At 40.8% G+C, this 25,894-nt stretch overlaps 1 protein-coding gene across 2 annotated transcripts in view; it reads left to right on the forward strand.

Annotated features, from left to right (window-relative positions):
- Positions 1-25,894, forward strand: part of CEPT1 (choline/ethanolamine phosphotransferase 1) — a 198,338-nt gene that overhangs the window by 126,393 nt on the left and 46,051 nt on the right. For both annotated transcript variants that reach the window (XM_075853544.1, XM_075853545.1), the window contains exon 6: positions 20,565-20,696. In XM_075853544.1, the coding sequence (XP_075709659.1) occupies positions 20,565-20,696 (132 nt within the window). The remainder of the gene's footprint in view (positions 1-20,564; positions 20,697-25,894) is intronic.

Consider the following 25,894-nt stretch of genomic DNA (forward strand, 5'->3'; position numbering starts at 1 on the left):
TTTCTGCAACTCCCATTTTTTAGTGTTTATAGTCGATTTTGTGCGTGTTCAGTCTGACCCTACATTCAGTGGTAGTTTCACCCACATAGCGGAGCTTACAGGGATACATCAAGACATTAATCACAAAGTCAGACCGACACGTCAAATAATGGCGAATCTTATAGGTCTTACCGGTTGTGGTGTGAGTAAAGACCTCCCCTTTGCACATCAGGCCGTAGTTGGCACAAGCTAAACATGGATAACAACCCTTGCGAACAGTCAAGTCATGTTTGGGCCTAAAAGTGGAGTTAGACCATGTCATTACTAACTAGTCTGTGCTTAACCCCTTCAGGACCCAGCATGAAAAACACCACAATTTAGGAAAAATTTGCAAAAATTAGCATTTTTCTAAATTTAAACGTATCTGCTTGTAAAACAGATAGTAATACCACACAAAATAGTTACTAGTTAACATCCCCCATATGTCTACTTTATGTTTGCATCGTTTTTTGAACGTCCTTTTATTTTTCTAGGACGTTACAAGGCTTAGAACTTTAGCAGCAATTTCTCATGTTTTAAAGAAAATTTCAAAAGGCAATTTTTTCAGGGACCAGTTCAGTTCTGAGGTGGCTTTGAGGGCCTTGTATATTAGAAAATCCCCAGAAGTCACCCCATTTTGAAAACTGCACCCCTCAAGGTATTCGAATCGGCATTCACAGTGTTTTAACCCTTTAGGCGTTTCACAGGAATTAAAGCAAAGTAGAGGTGAAATTTACAAATTTAATTTTTTTTGCCGAAATTCATTTCTAACACTTTTTTTTTGTAACACAGCAGGTTTTACCAGAGAAATGCAACTCAATATTTATTGCCCAGATTCTGCAGTTTTTAGAAATATCCCACATGTGGCCCTAGTGTGATAAAGGACTGAAGCACTGGCCTCAGAAGCAAAGGAGCACCCAGTGGATTTTGGGCCTCCTTTTTTTTAGAATATATTTTAGGCACCTTGTCAGGTTTGAAGAGGTCTTGTGGTGCCAAAACAGTGGAAACACCCCAAAAGTTACCCCATTTTGGAAACTACACCCCTCAAGGAATTTATCTAGGTGTATAGTTGGCATTTTGACCGCACAGGTTTTTTTGCCAAATTTATCAGAATTAGTCTGTAAAAATGAATAGCTACTTTTTTTCTGAAAAAACATAGAAATTTGTAATATTTACGAGGAATAATGAAGAAAATCACCCGAACATTTGTAAAGCAATGTCTCCTGATTACAGCAATATCCCATATGTGGTAATAAACTGCTGATAGGACCCACAACAGGGCTCCGAAGGGAAGGAGTGCCATTTGGATTTTGGAGAACGGATTTTGCTGGATTGGTTTTCGATGCCATGTCGCGTTTGCAACGCCCTGGAGAGACCAAAACAGGGGAAACTCTCCAAAAGTGACCCCATTTTAGAAACTACCTCTCAAGGAATTTATCTAGGGGTATAGTGAGCATTTAGACTTCACGGGTCTTTTGCAGAATTTATTAGAATTAGGCGGAGAAAATTAATATCACTTTTTTTCCACTAAAATTTTTTGAATTTTCTCATTTTCACAAGGGATAAAAGGAGAAATAAACAACCAATTTTTGTAAAGCTATTTCTACCGGGTACGGAAATATCCCACATATGGTCATACATTTTTTTCATTAGAAATGAATTAACCCTTTCAGGACTGATCCATTTTTTGCTTTCTTATTTTCGTCTTTCACTACCCGCCTTCCAAGAGCCATGACTTTTTTCTTTTTCCGTCAGTAGAGTGATGTGAGAGCTTATTTCTTGAGGGAGGAATTGTAGTTTCTATTGATACCATTTAAAGTGCCATAAAAAGTACTGGGAAACTGAAAGAAAATAGGAAAATATAGGAATATAGTAAAAAAATCTGATTCCATTTTCTGGGGTTTTCGTTTTTACAGCTTTCACCGTGCGGTAAAAACGAAAACTACAGCGATTTTGGCGGTTTAAATTATTTAAGTTTTTTACGGTGTTCACCGTGCGAGTTAAATAATGGTATATTGTAATAGCTCGGCCTTTTACGGACGTAGCGATATCATTTCTGTTTTATTTTATACATTACTTTTGAAGAAAAATGGGAAAAGGTTTTTTTTTTAACTTTAAACTTTTTTCTTTCTCACTACTAAGTTTAATTCTTCTACACTTTTTTAGTCCCCTTAGGGGACTTGTACCAGCGATCATTGGATCCACGGGTACAATATGCTGCAATACTAATGTATTGCAGTGTATTGTTATTTTTACAAACTCCTGTAACAGCGTGATCGCTGTTCCTGTCCGTTAGTTCCGGGTGTCAGCTGTAATACACAGCTGACACCCGCAGCGTATGGAGCGAGCTCAGCACGTGAGACTGCTCCATACATCACCCCCGCACCATGATGTGCTATTAAGTCATAGTGCGCAAAGGGATTAATGCACAGCGGATGGTGTGAATATTGCAATTTTCCACTGATATGCCATTTTAGTGCATAATATGTCGTGTCCAGTTTGTGCCCCTGAAGACAAATACCTCATAAAGCGTTAAGCGGGTTCTCCCGGGTTTGGCGATGCCATATATGTGGGCACAAACTGCTGTTTGGGCACACTGCAGGGCTCAGAAGGGAGGGACGCCATTTTGCTTTTGGAGCGCAGATTTTGCTTGGTAGTTTTTCTGTTTGGGGTTTTGCTGGTATTTCAGTTTATAATGTGGGGGCCTATGTAATCTGTACAGAGAACATCAGCACATAATAAGAGGGTATAAAAATGCTGTAAATAAATAATAATAATTCATAGATATGGGGCCGGTGTCGCACTGATAAATGGTGTCTGATCTTATCCGCTTTTGAAACACTCTGCACATTTTGCATCGCCATATTCTGAGAGCCAGAACGTCTTTATTTTTTCACCACCGGAGCTGCGTGAGGGCTTATTTGTTGCGAGACAATCTGTACTTTTCATTGGTACCATTTTGGGGTACATGCGATTTTTTTTTTTTTTTTGGATCACTTTTTATTAAATTTTTTTGCAAGCCGGGTGACCAAAAACAAGCAATTCTGACAATGTTTTTTAGTTTATTTTTTGCGGCGTTCACCGTGCACTATAAATGACAAGTATATTTTATTCTGCGGTTCGGTACGATTACGGCGATACCATATGTATATAGGGTTTTTTTATGTTTTGCAGCGTTTGCGCAATAAAATCACTTTTTTGTAAATTTATTTCTTTTCTGTCACCGTATTCTGAGAGCCGTAACTTATTTTTATTTTTCAGTCAAAAAAGCTGTGTAAGAGCTTGTTTTTTGCAAGACGGGTTGTAGTTTTTATCGGTATTATTTTCGGGTACATGCAACTTTTTGATCACTTTTTATTCTCTCTTTTGGGAGGGGTGGTGACCAAAAAATAGCGATTCTGGTGTCGTTTTTTTATAGATTTTTTTTTTTTTTGGGGTGTTCATCGTGTGGGAAAAACAACATTATAGTTTTATAGTTGGGGTCGTTACGAACGCGGTGATACCAAATATGTGTACTTTTTTTAACGTGATCATTTTTTTTTCCTATAATGAAAGACTTATTATAGGAAAAAAATGCAGTGTTTGTTTAACTTATAACTTTTATTTTTACACTTTTTTTAAAACATTTTTATTATCTTTATTTTACGTTTTTCACTTGTCCCACTAGGGGACACTTAGACTTGCAGCTTTGATCGCTGCTAGAGTACATTACACTACACACGTAGTGTAATGTACTCTGTCATTGTAACGTGACAGTCACACTGACAGGAAGCTTCGGAGGACCGGCCGGAGGCTGCTCCTCCGAGGCTTCCGTACATGGCAACCCGGAGGTCGTGGTCTGACCTCCGATTGCCGTGACAAGCATCGGTAGCCCCCACGATCACTATGTGGGGGCTGCCGATGTGCTTCAAACCACTTAAATGCGGCGACGGCATTTATGGGGTTAATTGCCGAAATCAGCGGCGATGGTCCGCTGACCGGCAAGGCTGGAGTGTCAGCTGTCAGGGACAGCTGACCTCCCAGTTCCCGGACTCTGTCCGTTAGGACAGTGTGCGCCGGGAACTACTCCGCAATAGTACGTCTGGATGCGGGAACTAAGTCCTCTGCAGGACGTACTATTGCGGAGCAGCGCGTGAAGAGGTTAAAGGGGCTCTGTCACCACGTTATAAGTGCCCTATCTCCTACATAAGGAGATGGGCGCTATAATGTAGGTGACAGCAGTGCTTTTTCATAGCTGTATGAGGACTTTGCGGGATTAGTTGTACTTTTTATTGGCACCGTTTTGGGGTAAATATAATTTTTGTGAACTTAAAGGGAAGGTGTCATGACATTTTTTATTTTTTTTATCATATTGGTTTTAGTATGATAAAAAAAATACAATTATTTGTGTTCGTGTGTTCTTTTTACTTTTTTTAAAATTTTACTTCTCTATGGGGGCTGCCGTTTTTATTTTATTTTTTCATCTCTGTATGTGTTGATTAACGACACATACAGAGATGGAATACGGCACATACATCCCCATAGAGAATGCGAACGGGAGCCGTTCCATTCACTACAGTGTATGCCATCTGTGTGGGAACGGCGCATGCGCCGCTCCCACACAGACCTAAAGGATGGTCTTCGGCAGAGCGAAATCCGGCGCCATTTTCATGTGGACTGGAAGCCGTGGTCGGACAGTAAGATGACTACTTCCGGCCCCAGCTTCCGGCCATCTGTTAAAGGAAGCGAAGGCGCAAGGAATAGGAGCAGAGGTGGCAGCGGCGGCATGATCAGGTAAGTTATGTTCGTGTATGTGATGTGTGTTTTACGTTCGTGTATGTTTGTGTTATACTGTTTGCTGAGCACTGTATCTAATCCTCCTACACTGTGCAGTTGCTCAGAAAATGGCGGCACACAGTGTAGGAGGTTTGACTATTCAAACCCCCTCCTTCTCCTGACACTAGCCAGAATAAGGTAGCGGGGAATTCTGTGAGGACACTAGAGCGAGTGTGTCTACCCCAAATTTGCAGCATAAGGCAATGAGTTGCTTTACCACATTGACCATGCTGCAATTTTGGGAAGTGCTCCCTCTAGTGCCCAGCACATGGAAATATTATAAATTAGAATCCAATTTATAATATTTCCTGACTTGTGAAAAAAATTAAAACAATGTGTAATCACTCAAATAATAATTGTTTAACTTAAAAAAAAATAAAAAAATATTCTTGCGACACATTCCCTTTAAATTTACTTTTTTTTGGGGGTAATAGAATAAAATAGAATAAAACCCTGAAGTTCCGCCATTGTAACACGTTAGCTTTATTGTATGGGTCGGTACGATTAGGACGATACCACATGTGTAGAGGTTTTTTATGTTTTACTACATTTGCACAATAAAAACACTCGTGCACTAAAATTATTTGTTTTTGCATCGTCTCTTTCCAAGAGCCGTAAGTCACTGGCATATCTATAGGGGTCGCAGCCCCCCGCACCACATCAATAAAAAGTTGCTATAGTAACTCAGGCCGCGGGCCCCTGTTACTATAGTAACAGACTGTACTTACCTTCCTGGTTCCGAATCGCAGCGGAGGTCCTGACGTCAAGCGCTGTGCACAGCGTATGACATCACAGCGCTATGCGCCGCGCACAGCATCGAGACAGAACTACCGCCGCGGCTGAAGAGGAAGCTAATATTAGCCCTGACTGGCGGGGTCCGACTCCCGGGACCTGCCAATCGGCTGTTTTGAAGGGGCCGCGGCACTCGTACGAGAGATGCTCCCCTTCATTCCGGTCACACTGTGAATCGGTGTCGGCGATTCACAGTGTGAACGAGTAGTGAAATGAAGGCGAAGCAGCTCTCGTACGAGTTCTGCGTCCCCTTCAAAACAGCTGATTTGCGGGTCCCGGGAGACACATCAGCTATTGATGGCCTATCCTGTGGATAGGCCATCAATGTTTAGGGACTGCACAACCCCTTTAAGCCTACGATGTTGCAGGTTTAGGGGGCCCATGAGACAGGATCACAGATTGTGTGATCCTGTCTGCTGGGCCCTGTATCTAAGCCAATCACATGGTAGGCTTAGATACATGGCCAATGTGTGATCCTGTCTGCTGGGCCCTGTATATAAGCCTACCACACTGTAGGCTTAGATACAGGGCCCCAGCACACAGTAATCTTATACTGTATAAGATTACTGTCTGCTGGACCCTGTATCTAAGCCTAACACATGTATTACTAATCGTTTTTCTTGTGTGTTTTCTTACAGGTTCGGTCGTTGGACTACGGCGGATTCCAGGACTACTTCGATAAAATGGTTAATGAGGGTTGTGTGGGTTTTTTTTTTATTTCAATAAAATATTTTTTCTATGTCTTTGTGTTTTTTTTTTAAACTATATTACTACCGTCTTAGTAATGGCCGCCGGCTGATTGACCGCATCCATTGCTAAGGCGGGGCTTAGTGTTAGCCGGTGCAGAGGCTAACACTAACCCCCTTTATTATCCCGGTACCCACCGCCACCAGGGGTGCTGGGAAGAGCCGGGTACGATCCAGTACCTGACCATCTGTAGTGATGGTCGGCCACTGGGGTGGCCGCAGGCTGGTATTATCAGGAGGGGAAAGGCCAAAAACAGTGGCCCTTCCCACCCTGGTAATGCTAGGCTGCTGCTGCTTATTGTATCTGGCTGGTTATGAAAAATGGGGGGGACCCCACGTCATTTAAAAAAAAAAAAAAAAAATTTGGAAAGAACGATGTGGGGTCCCCCCCCAATTTTCATAACCAGCCAGATGCAACACAGCAGCAGCCGGCAGCATTACCAGGGTGGTAGGTGCCACTGTTTTTGGCCTTCCCCAGCCTAATACTACCAGCCTGCGGCCACCCCGGTGCCTGCCCGTCACTACAGATGGTCGGGTACTGGTTCGTACCCGGCTCTTCCCAGCATCCCTGGTGGCGGTGGGTACCGGGGTAATAATGGGGGTTTGTGTTGGCCTTTGCACCGGCTAACATTAAGCCCCGCCTTAGTAATGGAGGTTGTCAATCAGCCAGCGGTGATAATAAAGTTTAAAAAGCACATAGAAAAAATATTTTATTTTAAAGCACATAGAAAAAATATTTTATTGCAATAAAAAAACACAACCCTCATTAACCATTTTATTGAGAATAAAAAAAACGCCGTCATTGAAGTCCTCGAATCCGAAGTCCAACAACCGAACCTGTAAAAAGACACAAACACACAAAAATAATAAGTAACACATAAAGAAGCAAAATTATTATTATTACCTTTCCTGGGTCCAGCGCTGGAGCTGCAATGTCAGCGAGCTGGGCCCTGTATCTAATCCAATCATGTGTGATACGGTCTGCTGAGCCACTGTATCTAATCCTATTATGTGTGATACTGTCTGCTGAGCCACTGTATCTAATCCTATCATGTGTGATACTGTCTGCTGAGCCACTGTATCTAATCCTATCATGTGTGATACTGTCTGCTGAGCTGTGTATCTAATCCCATCATGTGATACTGTCTGCTGGGCCCTATATCTAATCCAATCATGTGTGATACTGTCTGCTGGGCCCTATCTCTAATCCTATCGTGTGTGATACTGTCTGCTGAGCCGCTGTATCTAATCCTATCATGTGTGATACTGCCTTCCGAGCCACTGTATCTAATCCGATCATGTGTGATACTGTCTGCTCAGCCACTGTATCTAATCCTATCGTGTTATACAGTCTGCTGAGTCATTGTATCTAATCCTATCATGTGTGATACTGTCTGCTCAGCCACTGTATCTAATCCTATCATGTGTGATACTGTCTGCTCAGCCACTGTATCTAATCCTATCATGTGTGATACTGTCTGCTCAGCCACTGTATCTAATCCTATCATGTGTGATACTGTCTGCTGAGCCAATGTATCTAATCCTATCCATAGTTTATAGGGTCGTAGTGCTATAGATATGCTATGCTGTCTCCTATACACACATTTTTTTTTGGGCGGACATATATGTATTGGGGCTATTTCCCTGACATTTTAAGCCCTGATGGTATGTTCACACGGCAGCGTCCATTACGGCTGAAATTATGGTGCTGTTTTCAGGAGAAAACAGCACCGTAATTTCAGCCGTAAAGGCATGTGCAGGCGTCTTTTGCTGCGTCCATTACAGACGTAATTGGAGCTGTTTTTCCATGGCGTCCATGGAAAACGGCTCCATTTACGTCTGAAGAAGTGACAGCCACTTCTTTGACGCGGGCGTCTTTTTTACGCGCCGCCTTTTGACAGCGGCACGTAAAAAAATGACCGTCGGCACAGAACATCGTAAGACCCATTCAAATGAATGGGCAGATGTTTGCCAACGCTTTTGAGCCGCATTTTTGGACGTAATAAAATGCTAAAGCGCCCGAATTACGTCCGTAAATAGGGTGTGTGAACCCAGCCTTAGTGACGCCCCGGCTGCTAGTGCTGCATTGTTGGGTCACTTAGGAGACCCAGCGATGCTGCGGACCGTCGGCCATGATGAGTTTGCGGGGGGACGACCCAATAAGAACTTTTGCATCGGGGCCCATAAGCCTTTAGCTACGTCATTATGGTCACGGCAATGACACATACGTATAATTTTTAATTTATTTTTTACACTAAATAAAACCACTTTTTATGGGAAAAAATGGTTTTGTTTTTGTTTTTTTGTTTTTTTTACTGTAATGTTTATTAACCATTACTTATTTGTTTTAGTCCCACTAGGGGACTTTACTGTCCAATCTTTGGATCGCTCTGGCACGTCCTAATAGGCATATAGTCAGGGCAGACCTGGGGGCCTTTATCAGGCCCCGACTGCCATCGAGAGGCCTGTGATTGCATTTGCGGGCCGCCGATGGGTGAGAGAGGGAGCTCCCTCCCTCTGCAAATTATTTAAATGCGGCGGTCGCTATTGACCGCAGCATTTAACAGGTTAAACGGCCACGATCAAAGTAAACTTTGATCACGGCCGTTGGTGCAGGAGCCCGGCTGTCATCACCCATGCAGGACTTAGACTGGACCGCCGTGACCTCCATGAAAATGTGTATTGGTGGTCACTAAGGGGTTAACTGGTAGTAATGAGTTACAATTAAAGCAAATGTGTACAAAAATATTTTAACCCCTTCCTGCTGCAGCCACTTTTGACCTTCCTGACAAAGCCTTATTTTTCAAATCCGACGTGTCACTTTATGTGGTAATAACTTTGGAATGCCTTTACCTATACAAGCGATTCCGAGATTGTTTTCTTGTGACGCATTGTACTTTAAGTTGGTGGTAAAATTTGGTCGATATTCAGTATTTAATTGTGAAAAATTAGCAAAATATTTGGTTTTCTTTATTTTAATGTATCTGCTTGTAAGACATATAGTGATACCACACAAAATAGTTGCGAATTAACATCCCCCATATGTGTACTTTAGACTGGCGTAGTTTTTTCAACATCCTTTTATTTTTCTAGGACATTACAAGGCTTTAGCAGAAATTTCTCACATTTTCAAGAAAATTTCAAATGGCTATTTTTCAGGAACCAGCTCAGTTGTGAAGTGGCTCTGTGGGGCCTACAAAATACAAACACTCATAAGTCACCCTATTTTAAAAACTTCACCCCCTCAAAGTATTCAAAACCGCATTTAGAAATTTCTTAACACTTTACGTGTTCCACCTGACTTACAGCAAAATAGAGGTGAAAATTAGAAATGTATTTGTTTTTGAAGAAATTTGTACTAGATAAGGAGATCGGCGCTATAATGTAGGGGACAGCAGTGCTTTTTATTTAAAAAACAATCAATTTTTACCACTTTATTAGCGATTTTAGATTTATGCTAATGAGTTGCTTAATACCCAGGTGGGCGTATTTTTACTTTAGACCAAGTGGGCGTTGTACAGAGGAGTGTATGACGCTGACCAATCAGCGTCATGCACTCCTCCATTCATCTAGACAGCGCATAGGGATCCTGCTAGATCCTTATGTGCTGTCTTATACTAACACATTAACGATACTGAAGTGTTTAGACATACCACGGGATGTCTATTCACAATCCCTGCACTTCGTTACTGTTTTTGTGGTAGTTACAGCAGAGCAAAGCGTAATCTCGCTGTAACTGGTCATCTACCGCGTAATTTCGCGAGACTACGCTTCCTCTGCTGTAACTACCACAGACAGAGTAACGAAGTGCAGAGATTGTGAATAGACATCCCGTGGAATGTCTATTTACTGTCTAAACACTTCAGTATTGTTAATGTGTTAGTATAAGACAGCACATAAGGATCTAGCAGGATCCCTATGCACTGAGTAAATGAATGGAGAGGAGTGCATGACGCTGATTGGTCAGCGTCATACACTCCTCTGTACAACGCTCACTTGGTCTTAAGTAAAAATATGCCCACTTGGGCATTAAGCAACTCATTAGCATAAATCTAAAATCGCTAATAAAGTGGTGAAAATAGATTTTTATTAAATAAAAAGCACTGCTGTCATCTACATTATAGCGCCGATCTCCTTATGTAGGAGATAGGGCACTTATAATGTGGTGACAGAGCCTCTTTGACTGTATCATTCGCTCTCCGTGACCTAATAGTACGTCACGGGAGTTGCCGTAGCTCTTTCAGCGGGGACCGATCACGGTGTCCCCGCTGATCCCTTAGAAGCCGCGTTCAACAGCAATCGAGGATTCTTAGGGGTTAAACTTCCATCGACAGACCGCTACATGATAGCGGGCGGCGATGGTTGCTATGGACCCACTATGCTTGCTGTCAGCGAGTAGCTGACCGCTCTAATACGCTGCACTACGCATGTAGTGCAGTGGATTAGAGAGGTCAGCTACTCGCTGAGAGAAAGTATGTAGTGCAGTGTATTAGAATTGCGATCATGGCCTCCTGCCCTCAAGTCCCCTAGTGGGACAAAGTAAAAAAGTTAAATAAAAATAAATAGTGAAAAATAAATGTTTTAAAAGTAATAAAACTAGAAATCCCCCTTTATCAGTCCTTTTTTATTAATAAAAAAAAAATAACAACAATAAACTAAATGTATTTAGTTATTTATCCCACACGGTCAACGCCCTAAAATAAAAATAAGCCATACGAGAATGACAATTTTTTTTTGGCCACTTTACCTCCCAAAAAATAGAATAAAAACAGATAAAAAAGTCGCATGTACCTAAAAAAGGGTGCTGATCTAAACTACAGTTCGTTGCGCAAAAAACAAGTCCTCGCACGGCTTTCTTGATGGAAAAATAAAAAAGTTATGGCTCTTAGAATAAGGCAAAACAAAAAGTAAATGATTTTTTATAAAAAGTATTTTATTCTGCAAACGCCATAAGACATAAAAAAAACTATAAACATATATGGTTCCGCCGTAATCCTATCGCCACGCAGAATAAAGTGAAAGTGTTATTTAAAGCGCATGGTGAACGCCATAAAAAAATTGAATAAAACAGTAGTAGAATTGCTGTTTTTTCGTCACCACGCCTCTTAAAAATAGAATAAAAACTCGAAGATCAAAAAATCGCACGCACCCCATGAAAACTAAAATGAATAACTCAAGTGGTCTAGTTTCCAAAATGGGGTCACGTTTAAGGAGTTTCCCCTGTACTGGTACCTCAGAAGGTCTGCAAATGCGACATGGCACCCAGAAACCAATCCAGCAAAATGTACATGCCAAATATCACTTCTTCCTTTCTGAGCTCTGCCGTTTGTCCAACTAGCAGTTTATGATCACATATGGGGTATTGCCGTAATCGTGAGAAATTGGGGTGCTTTTCCTCCTTTATTCCTTGTCAAAATTTAAAATTCTTACCTTTTATCAGAAAAATATGATTTTCAATTGCACAGCCGGATTCCACAAAATACATCAATAAACCTGTGGGATCTAAATGCCCACTATACCCCTCGGTAAGTTCCTTGAGGGGTGTAGTTTGCCAAATAGGGTCACTTTTGGGGAGTTTCCACTGTTTTGGCACCACAAGACCGCTTCAAACCGGACATGGTGCGTAATAAAAAGGAGGCCTCAAAATCCGCTAGGCAATCCTTTGCTTTAGAGGCCTGTGCTTCAGTCCATTATCACAGTAGGGCCACATGTGGGATATTTCTCAAAACTGCAGAATCTGGGCAAGAAGTATTGAGTTACGTTTCTCTGGTAAAACCTTCTGTTTGACTGAAAAAAATAGAATAAAAAGGATTTTCTTACAAAAAAATGAAATTTGTCAATTTCACCTGTAAGCAATGATGCGTGATAAAGACCCATTCATGGGTTGAAACGTTGCAAGTGGTTTTATGCTTGGTGAATAAATCAAATAGACTTCTTTGGATTATCTTGAGCGCTGCAGTTCCTTTCTTCGATTGCATAAATGTCTCCCTTGCACCAGGGATTCTTTGCTGCGTGCACCACCCATGTTTGAGGAGTTGTCCTTTCCTACTGAAATTTTTTTTGTGGCTGTGCTGCTGTTTTCCTGAATATCTACTGCTTATGTTCTGAGCCGTGTTACGTCCTAGAAAAAAAAGGATGTTCAGAAAATGATGCCAACATATAGTAGACATATGCTGACCAATCAGCATCATACACTTCACTTTATTCCAGCCCAGCTTGTTTCACTGCACAATGTGATCTCGCGAGATCATGCTGTGACGGGACTTCCTCCTAGAGGTCCTTCACCGAAGGACCGATGGAAGAGTCAACAGACATATATCCAAATCTGCAGCGGCTGGAGGCGATGTCTGTTCAGTTTTCCATGGCTCCGATGAAGAACCTGTGGGAGGAAGTCCTGTCACCACGTGATCTCGCGAGATCACGCTGTGCAGTGAAACAAGCTGGGCATGATTGAAGAGACGTGTGTGATGGGTCAGCGTCATACACTTCTCTTTACAACGCCCACTTGTTCATTAAGAACTAATTGGAATAAATCTAAAATAGTTCATAAATTTCTAAAAAAATTGACGTTTTTCAAAATAAAAACCACTTCTGTTATCTACATTACAGCGCCTATCAGAATAGGTAGGAGATAGGGCACTTATAAACAGGTGAGAGCCTCTTTAATAATAAAAATTCTGTAACAAAGATTTTTACCAGAGAAAAGCAACTCAATACTTATTGCCCAGATTCTGCAGTTTTTAAAAATATTCCACATGTTGCCCTACTCTGCTAATGTACTGAAACATAAGCCTCAGAAGCAAAGGAGCACCTAGAAGATTTTGGGGCCTTCCTTTTATTCCAATATATTTTAGTCACCATGTCAAGTTTGAAGAGGTCTTGTGGTGAACAAAGGAAACACCCCAATTCTTTTATTTTCATTTTGACCATTAACCCGTTAGTGACCGCCAATACGCCTTGTCACGGCAGCCACTAATGGGCTTTATTCTGATGCATAAGACTTTTCACTGCGCTGCATCAGAATAAGTAAACCGAGCAGGGAGCTGTCAAATCTCCTTGCTCTCAGCTACCAGAGGTAGCTAAGGGCTGGGGGCGTCCCTGCTCGAACATGTGAGATCGATATAAGTATCGCTCTCACCCGTTTAACCCTTCAGATGCGGTGCTCAATAGCGTGCGCCGCATCTGAGTTGTTTTGGAGAGAGGGAGGGAGCTCCCTCTCATCCCACCGACACCCGGTGATAAGATAACTGAGTGTCTGTGTCTCCGATGGCAGCCAGGGGCCTAATAAAGGCCCACAGGTCTGCCTGTAGTGAATGCCTGCTAGGTCATGGTCGATAAATTCAATATTTATTTGTAAAAAAAAACACAGATTTAGAGAAAATTAGTAAAAATTTGCATTTTTCTAAGTTTAAATGTATCTACTTGTAAAACACAGTAATACCACACAAAATACTTACTAGTTTATATTTCCCATATGTCTACTTTATGTTTGCATCGTTTTTTTGAACATTGTTTTATTTTTCTAGGATGTTAAAAGGCTTAGAACTTTAGCAGCAATTTCTCATATTTTCAAGAAAATTTCAAAAGCCTTTTTTTTTCAGGGACCAGTCCAGTTCTGAAGTGGCTTTGAGGGCCATATATATTAGAAAGTCCCTATAAATCACCCAATTTTGAAAACTGCACCCCTTAAAGTATTCAAAACAGCATTCAGAAAGTGTTTTAACCCTTTAGGCGTTTCACAGGAATTAAAGCAAAGTAGAGGTGAAATTTACAAATGTAATTTATTTTTTTTTGCCAAAATTAATTTGTAATACATTTTTTCCTGTACCACAGAAGGTTTTACCCGAGAAATGCAACTCCATATTTATTGCTCAGATTCTGTCGTTTTTAGAAATATGCCACATTTTTACAAGGAATAAAGTAGAAAAACCACCCCAACATATGTAAAGCAATTTCTTCCGATTTATAGCAATACCCCATATGTGGTAATAAACTGCTGTTTGGACCCACAGCAGGGCTCAGACGAGAAGGAGCACCATTTCCATTTTGATCACTTTTTATTGTATATTTTGGGAGGGGTGGTGGCCAAAAAAGTGATTTTGGCATTGTTTTTTATTTTATTTGCGGTGTTCACCATGCGGGGAAAAATAATTTTATAGTTGGGGTCGTTCCGAACGCGGTGACACCAAATATGTGTACTTTTTTTTTTTTTTTACGTGTTCATTTTTTTCCTATAATAAGACTTATTTTATAAAAAAAAAAAAAAAACAGTTCTTGTTTATGTCACTTACAACTTTTATTTTTACACTTTTTTTAAAAACCTTTTTATTCTTTTTTTTTTTTTTTTTTTTTAACTTTATTTGTCCCACTAGGGGACACTTAGACTTGCAGCTCTGATCGCTGCTGGAATACATTACACTACCTACGTAGTGTAATGCATTCCAGCTGTCATTGTGACGTGACAGTCACACTGACAGGAAGCCTACGGCCAGCCTCTGGCTGGTCCTCATAGGCTTCTGTACATGGCAGCCCGGAAGCCATGGTCTGGCATCCGGTTGCCATGGGTACCATCGCCAGCCCCCGTGACTTCACGTGGGGGCTGACGATCTGCGCTAAACCTTAAATGTGGTGATCGCAATCGAACGCCGCATTTAAGGGGTTAACGGCCGAAATCAGCGGCGATGGCCTGCTGATCGGCAACGGGGAATGCAGGGCAGACACCCTGCACAGTTAACCGCCGCTGCAGTGTAGCGCCGCACGGCGGTTAACTGTCAAATCACTGAAGTAACTGCACGTCGAGGTGCGCGAAGTTACTGCACACCCCAACGTGCAGTTACGTCAAGGTGCGGGAAGGGGTTAAATATAAGATAAGAATGTGCAAACATGGGAAAACGCAAACATCGGCACGCAGGCCAACCGTAAATGGCATTGCAAGAACGATAGATGCTCAACAGCTTGTGTACAAGAAAATTAGACGGCTACCTACAGTCAACATAGCACATTTGAGTATTACCTGAAATACAGTAGTAATAGAAAGGAAGGGAAGGAGAAGGGGTTCAACAAGATCAAGACCAGAGTGATTGGAGTTTAAGAGACAACAATGGCGAAAACTGAAATCGAATCCAATGGTACAAGGTCTTGATAAATTTAGCATGAGTTCCTCTCATAGATGCAGTAAGATCCTCCATTCTCATGATCTCCTGTATTTTACAAAACACATGGCTATCGATGGGGGGGCTTTATCTCCACAACGCGGGAATACAGGTTCTAGCTGCATTCACCAGAAGGCTTCAGTGATCTCATGGGTGAAGGTGCAGATGTTGACTTTGAGAGGTGTTGATATGAGGAATGTATGTACAAGAGCGAGTTTTCCTGAGTGCCCAAGCAAGGGTCCTACCCGGTTTATTACTAAATTCATAAAAGTGCCGTCTGCATTTAGCTAATGAGGCCCTGGCTTTAGAAAGCCAAAGCGATCGCACCTGCTGTAGTGAGCATTTTGACCCCACCGGTGTTTCATAGATTTTAATCGATTTTGGACGTGAAAATGAAAAATAATTTTTTTTTCCAATAAAATTTAGTTTTAGCTAAAAAAAAATACATAAATGTCTACAAGGAATAAAGAAGAAAAAGCCCCCTAACGTTTGTAAAGCAACTTCTCTGGAGTATGGAAATACCCCATATTTGGGCACAAACTGCTGTTTGGGCACACGGTAGGGCTCAGAATGGAAGGACCCGCCATTTGGCTTTTGGAGTGCAGATTTTGCTGGATTGGTTTCTGGGCGCTATGTCACATTTGCAAAGCCCCTGTGGAACCAAAACAGTGGAAACCCCCCGGAAGTGACCCCATTTTGGAAACTACATACCTCAAGGTATTCACCTAGGGGTGTAGTGGGCATGTTATCCCTGTGGGTGTTTTGCAGAAATTAGTGTGCACTGGATGTTGCAGAGTGAAAATGGGAATTTTGCTGTAGATATGCCAATATGGGGTGCCCAGCTGGTGCCACCATAACAAGACAGCGCTCTAATTATTATTGGGTTTTTACCGGTTTTAGAAACAACCATTTTGTGGCCCTAATATTTTGCCTGGGCAATCGACCAGGCTCAGGAGTAAGAGTGCCAATACGAAATTGAGGCCTTATTTGGCGATTTACAAAGTATTGGTTGACAATTGCAGGGCTCTGATGTACATATACAGCATTCACCATGCATTATAAATTACATGTTAAGTGTTCTCTGCGGGACAGTACGATTCTGGCGATAACAAATTTATAGCATTTTTTTATGTTTTACAACTTTTTGCACTATAAAATTACTTTTTGTAAAATGAAAGCGTTTTTTTCTGTCGCAGTGTTGTGAGAGCCATAACTTTTTTTAAATTTTTCATAGACGGAGTTGTAGATGAGCTTTTATTTTTTATAGATACCATGTTTTGTTACATACGACTTTTTGATCTGTTTCTATTAACAATGTTTTGTAGGGCAAAGTGACCAAAAAACAAATTCTGGCGTTTGTTTTTGTTTTTTTACGCCGTTCACTGCGTGGGATAAATGACATAATATTTTTATAGTTCAGGCCGTTACGGTCGTGGCGGTACCAAGTATGCATGTTTTTTGTTTTTTTTCAATAATAAAGAACTTGATAAGGGAAAAAGGGCGATTTGTGTTTTTATTTTATTACTTGAAACTTTTATTATGTTTTTACAACTTTTTTTTTTTTAATGCTTTTTTTTAGCACTATGGGACTTGCCAGATTGTTTTTTTTTCTAATATATTTCAATACTTATGTAGTGCAATGTATTAGATTTGTCAGTCGTTTACTGACGGCAAGCCGATTAGGCTTCTCCGGCCGGGGCCTTATCGGCTTCCGTAATGGCAGTCCAAGAGGCCGTTGTTAGGCCTCTTGTTCCCATAGCAGCAGTCGGCAGCCCTGCAATCGCATGGCAGGGCTGCCGATCTGCTACCAACCTCGAAGATGCAGCGATTGCTTTAGATCGCTGCATCTTAGGGGTTAACAGCAAGGCACGGCGCCAGCTCCGGTTCCTGCCGTTACAGGTGGATATCAGCTGTAACATACGGCTGACACCCTCCGCTGATGACGCCAGCCCAACTCTTGACCGGCACCATTTTTCCGTCGGCTACCGCAGCCTTTTGGGCTCCTCCTCTGGGCGGGGCCTGGAAGGCATCAGTACTAGGCATACTGGGAGGCCAGTATTAGGCCTCCGGTTGCCATTGAAGCCACAGTCACCCCGGCAATTTCATTACTGGGGTGCTGATGAGCTGCAAACCCCTTAAATTCAGCGATCGCTTTTGACCACTGCATTTATGGGGTTAATGGCGGGGTTCGGAGCTAAATTCGCTCCCTGCCATTACAGCAGGGTGGCAGCTGTAACATACAGCGGACACCTGGGGATCGTGGCACCGATTTATCTTCTGAGCCAGTGTCATGTCAGATTCATTCTCTATGGGAGCGCCGGAGGTAGCAGAGCGCAGTGTTCGGCTTTTTCCGGCGCTGCAATAGAGCATGAATGGAGCGTCAGTATGCATGAGCGATCTGCCGCTCGTTTAAAATTGGGGTTCGGGCAACTTTGAGCTCGGGCACCCACCCATCAGCAAGTTACCCCTTACCAAACTGATAGGGGGTAACTTGTTGTAACCGGAATAAACCTTTAATATTGAAATGCTATTTACCAATTTTTAGGTTGTGAATGTTGTTTATTGCTATAACTTTATTGATTGATCATTTTTGTTACAGCTAGAGTCTTCATTGCATACTAATATTTATATTGTATCATGAAATAGGGGATTTAATACTTTTTTCTATTATTCATTTTATAGGTATTATATCCCAAAATCACAGAATAGAACTTATAAATGCATATTTGTTTTTCATCACAGTTTTTCTGTATAGCTGCTGTTGATACAGCAGCCTCAGTTAGGGTAAATTCAAACATGGCGTAAATATTTTCGTGGTGTAGGTTTTCAACAGCAGAAAAGTCTCCATGTTATCTTATTACAAAAAAAAAAATGCAATTCCTACTAGGTGTAATTTTTCACTTGTAATTTTGTACGCAGCATGCCCAATGTGATGCCGAATTTCTTCATAAACTTGTGGTTTTAAACTCTATGCTGAAATCTAGATTAGCGTATTTTGCTGCAGATTTTATGTTGTTTTTGTTGTAAAATCTATGAGTGTGTCTGGTTTAACCCAGGAAAACAAAGTATGTGACCTATTTTAAATTCTAACAAACCAACACAAATACTCGACGAAAAATTCGCAATGGTCATTCCCGTAGTAAAAACACAGAAAAATCAGCATGTCATACAGTAGAGAAACATACATGGCATATAACCTTTTCCATATCATAGGAGCGAAAACAATCCTTCCCCGTCCCCCAGAACACGACCTCGGCAATCCTAAATAAACAGCATAGATAAGTAATAAGAGTGAATGATTCCAAACAGCATTCTCAAATTAAGATATGAGTTGCAGCCCCCACAAGAGTGACTTTCAGAAGTTCACTATCGTACCAAGCGGTGTGACAATTGCTATCTCAATAGCGATAAAATGTAACTCAATAAAGATTGTCCATTTAATAAATAAGTTTTTCTCAGCACTTGATTCTTTCTGTCCTTCCACCTCTATACGTTCCAAACCTAATAGTGATTTTAACTGTCACAATCGTGTCAATACGGTATGTCTTTGTCTAACCATTTAGAAAGAAGACCATGTAGGGCCACTAGTAAAACTATATGTACCAGGGGAGAAGGAGACCCGGTTTCCTGATCAATCTGCATGTCTTAAAGATGACCTGTCACGTCTCCGGACTTGTCTATTTTAGTGAACACTTCTATTTCCCATGACATAACAATTAAACTATTTTCCTAGAACTCTTGTGCCGTCGTTCTGTTATTACTCCTAGAACTGTGTGCATAAATTGACTACCGGGTGTTAATATTCCACTTGTACAAGGGGTTTGTCCCTACACTTTCTGAAACTGTTGGCACTAATTGGGCATTTTCAGTCTGTTTAGAGAGACCCCTCCAATTGAGAACACCCAGTATTTAATTTATTCATACATTTCTAGGAGGAATAACAGAAGAACGACGCAACATAGAGTTCTATAAACACATGCTCCAGAAATATTCAATGGGGAATACAATTATTTACTAAAATAGACATGTCAGAGGAGGTGACAGATTCGCTTTAAAAAATAAAAAAAAGATTTTTATATGTATTTTTTTTTTTTTTTTAATGCTGACGGATATTACCCCTTCAGTGTCACTTCTTTTTCTTTTTCCCCAGTTGTGTATTTTAAAGCCTTTGGTCCCTACTTCACATTTTGTATTAACAAATGATTACTTTGTGTTACTCTATTTAGAATCTATAAAAGTGAAGTGAGATTGATCCATAAAGTGCAATCACATCATTTGGAAGGCACCTTATTGTGCCTCTTTTGTGTGGCCAGGGGCCCGTAGACCACACGTGTGTAGGGGCCAGTTGCAAATGCATTGACCCTTATTACACCCTGCAGCTCATCCCTCATTTAGATTTATATTCAGACAAACCTAATGTAAAAGGTCAAAACCGCTTGAAAGTCATGATTTAAAAAAAAATTCTGACCTCTCTTCCTTCAATGGATTAGTTATTCTGGTTATAAAAAATGTTACCCTCTATATAACTTCTACTTTAATATATGTTGGCCAGCTTCTTTTTTCCATATAAAATCCTTATTATAGACTGTATGCTACTTACTGTATATTTACTTATATCTGTATCAAGTATAATCATTTCACATTACCCAACGTTTTATTAGTAAATTTTGTGGTCAGTTTGTTCATTTTGTACAAGATGGAAAGAATCACCAAGTATACTTTGCATCTACTTAGGCTCTGTTCACATCTGCTTCATGGTTTCTGTTTATAACTTAACGTACGACCTATACCACCAGCGCCTAGCGGCCCCATTGATGTCTAATGTGGTCCATTTGGTTCTATTATAATGTCCGTTGCTTTGGTGCAAAGGTGCTGGTGCTATCAAAGCAGCTGGAATCTGTGATGGAGCCTCCAATGCAAATGTGAACAAAGCCTTATGCATGCAATAAATCTTGTCTGGAGCTTATAAATGTTGAACATAATATTCCCTCGTATAAGATCCGTGTTGCTTACTCTGCCTTTTTGTTTTTTTGTGTTAAAGGTTCCTGTACTAAATGTGCAAGTGAAACTTGTTCCTGCCTTCTGCACTGTCGCAGGCACCATATTTTCATCTGTCAATTACTTCAGAGTTATCTTTACAGGAGGAGTTGGAAAAAATGGATCAACAATAGCTGTAAGTACAAACTGTATGTGAAATGCGTTATGTTCGCAGGAACATTTCAAATAATGAATGATTAAAGGGATTTCCCCGTAAGGGACATTTGACATCTCCTCCTAATATGTCATAAATGTCAGATAGATGCGGGTCCCACCATAGTAGTGAATGGCTATTTCCGTAATTCATTGTTGGGAATCACACGCTTCAGCCACAACACCGAGCAGTAGAACAGGGTTTAGGGGGCCCCGTTCTAGGGATAGGTGTGGGTCCCAGAGGTGGGATCATCTATCTGACATTTATGATGTATCCTGTGGATATGTCCTAAATGTCTCTAATGGGAAAACCCCTTTTGAATGCAAGTCAAAATGTAATTGGTCTGCAAGTGAGTCAATACTCATGCATGAAGGGGCAATCGGCTCTGCAGAGAAGAGAGCAGTGCATAACTGAATAGTTATGGGAAGAAGAAATTACACCCCCCTTGAATTGTTTTTTTTTTTATTTTTTTCTGGTCCTCCAACTTCTATAAGCAAACGACAAACCTCTGACAACAAAAAAAAACACCGATTTCAATATGTAGTATTTTTTTAATTTTATTTTTTTAAACAAAGGCAGGGGCTAGACCTAGGTTTTTTTCCTATAGTGAGCGAAAAATCGTTGTCCATATTACTGCATTAGGCTATGGCTACACACAGAATATTAATCTAACAAAAATCTAATTGATGTCGCTGTGTTAAATCTCTGTCCATAGTAATGCATGGAGTAGCTTGAAAAACTCCAGACAAGCGTTTTGCTAGCGATTTTAATTTTTGGTTTTTCATATTACATGCTGGGGTTTCAGAGTTACACACTTGTCTGAAGCGATTTTGAAGAGTTGTTTTTTTTTAGGCTACTTAACTAATGGGCCGATTGCAGGGGAACATAGGCAGTTAGCAGGTAAATAAAACCAGCGCTGCACTCAGCACTGCAGTGGCTGGTAAGCTATCCAGCTTGTTGTGCATGTTAAAGGACGTGACAGGTCCTCTTTAACCTCTTCACGCGCTGCGCCGCAACTGTATGTCCTACAGAGGGCTTGCTTCCCGCATAAGTACGTACAGTTGCGGAGTAGTTCCCGGCGCACACTGTCTTAACGGACAGTGTCCGGGAACCGGGAGGTCAGCTGTCCCCGACAGCTGGCACTCAAGTCTTTCCGGTCAGCAGACCATCGTTGCTGATTTCGGCAATTAACCCCATAAATGCGGCGACAGATTGCGTTCTCCACATTTAAGGGGTTTGAAGCACATCGGCAGCCCCCACTAAGTGATTGTGGGGGCTGCCGATGCTTGTCGTGGCAATCGGAGGCCAGACAATAGTCTCCGGGTTGCCATGTACGGATGCCTCGGAGGAGCAGCCTCCGGCCGGTTCTCTGATGCTTCTTGTCAGTGTGGCTGTCACGTCACAATGACAGTTAGAACACATTATACTACGTCGGTAGTGTAATGTACTCTAGCAGCGATCAAAGCTGCAAGTCTCGTAGTCCCCTAGTGGGACAAGTAAAAAAAAAAGTAATAAAAATGTTTTAAAAACAGTGTAAAAATAAGTTATAAGTTATATAAACAAAAAATGCTTTTTTTCCTATAATAAGACTTTCATTATAGGAAAAAAAATTAACACATTAAAAAAAGTACACATTTGGTATCACCGCGTTCGTAACGACCCAAACTATAAAATTATAATGTTGTTTTTCCCGCACGATGAACAGAAAAAGTCAATAAAAAAAACGACACCAGAATCGCTATTTTTTGGTCACTACCCCTCCCAAAAGGGAGAATAAAAAGTGATCAAAAAGTCACATGTACCCGAAAACTACAACCCGTCCCGCAAAAAACAAGCCCTTACACAGCTTTTTTGACTAAAAAATAAAAGTTACGGCTCTCAGAATATGCTGACTTTTATTGCGCAAACGCTGCAAAACATTAAAAAACCTATATACATATGGTATCGCCGTAATCATTCCGACCCGCAAAATAAAGTAAAACTGTCATTTATAGCACACGTTGAACGCTGAAAGAAATAAACTAAAAAAACTAAAAAACATTGTCTGAATTGCTTGTTTTTGGTCACCAGGCTTGCAAAAAAATGGGATAAAAAGTGATCAAAAAAATCGCATGTATCCCAAAATGGTACCAATGAAAAGTACAGATGGTCCCACAACAAATAAGCCCTCACACGGCTCTGGTGGTGAAAAAATAAAAAAGTTCTGGCTCTCAGAATATGGCGATGCAAAATGTGCAGAGTGTTCCAAAATCGGATAAGATCAGGTGCCATTTATCAGTGCGACACAGGCCACACATCTGTGAATCATTATTTACCCCATTATTATACCCTCTTATTATGCCCTGATGTACTCCGCACAGATTACATATGCCCCCCACATTATAAACTGAAATACCAGCAAAACCCCAAACAGAAAATCTACCAAGCAAAATCTGCGCTCCAAAAGCAAAATAGCGTCCCTCCCTTCTGAGCCCTGCAACGTACCCAAACAGCAGTTTGCGCCCACATATATGGCATCGCCATACCCGAGAGAACCCGCTTAACGTTTATGAGGTATTTGTCTTCAGTGGCACAAACTGGGCACGACATATTATGCACTAAAATGGTATATCAGTGGAAAATTGCAATATTCACACGTCGTGGTGTGGGGGGTGATGTATGGAGCGGGTGTCAGCTGTGTATTACAGCTGACACCCAGGACTAACGGAACAGGAACAGCGATCGTGCGGTTACAGAAGCCTGTAAAAATAACATACTGCAATACATTAGTATTGCAGTATATTGTACCAGCGATCCAATGATAGCTGGTTCAAGTTCCCCTAAGGGGACTAATAAAATGTGTAGTTATTAGTAGTGAGAAAGAAAAAAGTTTAACGTTAAAAAAAAAAAAAAAAAAAACCTTTTCCCATTTTTCTTCTAAAGTAATGTAAAAAAAGAAACAAAATTGGTATCGCTACGTCCGTAAAAGGCCAAACTATTACAATATACCATTATTTAACTCGCACGGTGAACACCGTAAAAAACGTAAATAATTGAAACCGGCAAAATTGCTGTTTTTGTTTTGTTTTTTTGTCACTTTAGCTCTCAAAAAAAAAAATGAAGTACAACTTTTGGATCATTTTTTATGTACCAAAAAATGGTACCAATAAAAACTACAGCTCGTCCCGCAAAAAATACGACCTCCCACTGCTCAATCAACCGAAAAATAAAAAAGTTACGGCTCTCAGAATGTGGTGAAACAAAACAATTTTTATTTTAACAAATAGATTTTTCTTTGTAAAAGTAGTATAATATAAAAAAAAACTATATAAATTTGGTATCACCATAATTGTATTGAGCCGCAAAATAAAGTAAAGTTTTTGTTTTTACCGCACGGCGAAAGCTGTAAAAACGAAAACCCCAAAAAGTAGAATCTGATTTTTTTCCTTTATCAGCCTGCAAATATATTTTTTTCAGTTTCCCAGTACATTTTATGGCACTTTAAATGGTGTCAATAGAAACTACAGCTTCTCCCACAAGAAATAAGTCCTCACACCACTGTATTGACGGAAAAAGAAAAAAGTTATGGCTCTAAGAACGTGGGGAGTGAAAAACGAAAATAAGAAAGCAAAAAATGGATCAGTCCTGAAAGGGTTAATTCATTTCTAATGAAAAAAAAATGTATGACCCCATGTGGGGTATTTCCATACGCTGGAGAAATTGCTCTACAAAAATTGGTTGTTTTTTTTTTCTCCTTTATCCCTTGTGAAAATGAGAAAATTCAACATTTTAGTGGGAAAAAATTGTGATATTCATTTTCGCGGCCTAATTCTAATAAATTCTGCAAAAGACCCGTGGGGTCTAAATGCTCAATATATCCCTAGAAAATTCCTTGAGGAGTGTTTTCAAAATGGGATAACTTTGGGGGTTACCCCTATTTTGTTCCCTCCAGGGCGTTGCAAACGCAACATGGCACAGAAAACCAATCCAGCAAAATCTGTGCTCAAAAATCCAAATGGCGCTCCTTCCCTTCTGAGTCCTGCTGTGGCTCCAATCAGCAGTTTATTACCACATATGCCAAATATGTATTCAGGTGTGTTTACCCAGTGGCATGCACCAGATGTAAAATCACACAACAATCACCTATAATCACACATTCACATTTTTTCAATTTTTCCTTCCATATTTAAAAAAAAAAAAAGTAAGATATATCTATCATTTTTTTACACAATATGGAAGCCCAATATGTTCTGAAAAAAACAAGACCAAATACATGTAGGTTGGAAAAATAATAAACACCAATTTGCTTTTAAATTGGCACATATCTAAAACTTCAAAATGGGCCTGGTCAGGAAGGGGGGTAAATCTCCTGGTCAGGAAGTGGTTAAAAACTCCATTGTTAAATAAGCTTAATGTATTCTCCGCAAGATATCTTATGCACTCTCGGCATGAATTTTGAAGCTTTATTGCCATGAGCATAACATTTATGTCCAAAAGATTTAAACGAAGACAAACTCTTAGGCTTCATGCCCACTTCAGTCTTTTCCTTCGGGGTGCGATCCGTTTTTGTCACTGATGGCACCCTGAACCCATTCATTTCAATGGGCCCATGCACACTTCAGTTATTTAAAAAGATCCGTTGTTCCGTTCCGTCAAAAGTAGAGCATGTTTTACTTTGGTCAGTGATTCAGTGACCGTGTGGCCCATAGAAGTCAATGGGTCAGTCAAAAAAATGGATGGCACACGGAAGGCTTCCGTGTGCCGTCCGTTTTGAGGGATCCGTTGCCATAGCAACAGCTGGGTGAGCCGAAGTTCAGACTACAGTACACATTCATTCCTGAAAATGGATGTGGAGAGACTCATTGCATTGGCGCATGATCACCCAGAACTGTGGGGTACGCGGGCAGAATGCTACCACGACTGCTATAAACTGCCATGGGGCTTTTAACGCACAGATGGCAGCAGGGAACTAGTGCCCAGCGTCACAAAATAAGTAAGAAAATGCACACATTTCACTCCAAAAAAAAACAAAAAAAAACAAAGTAAGCCAAGCAGAGTAATCTCAAACTGTTTTCTATGCTCTGAAAGCTGCAGAAAACCGCACCAAAAACTTCTTGTAACCTTTCTATGGGAGTTTCCTGGGACATGACAGGTTCAAATGAAGTTTACCTTCCGTTTTTTAAAGGGAAAAACGGAAGCAC

This window comes from Rhinoderma darwinii, chromosome 2 (assembly GCF_050947455.1).
Source record: "Rhinoderma darwinii isolate aRhiDar2 chromosome 2, aRhiDar2.hap1, whole genome shotgun sequence".
NCBI classification, from domain to species: Eukaryota; Metazoa; Chordata; class Amphibia; order Anura; family Rhinodermatidae; genus Rhinoderma; species Rhinoderma darwinii.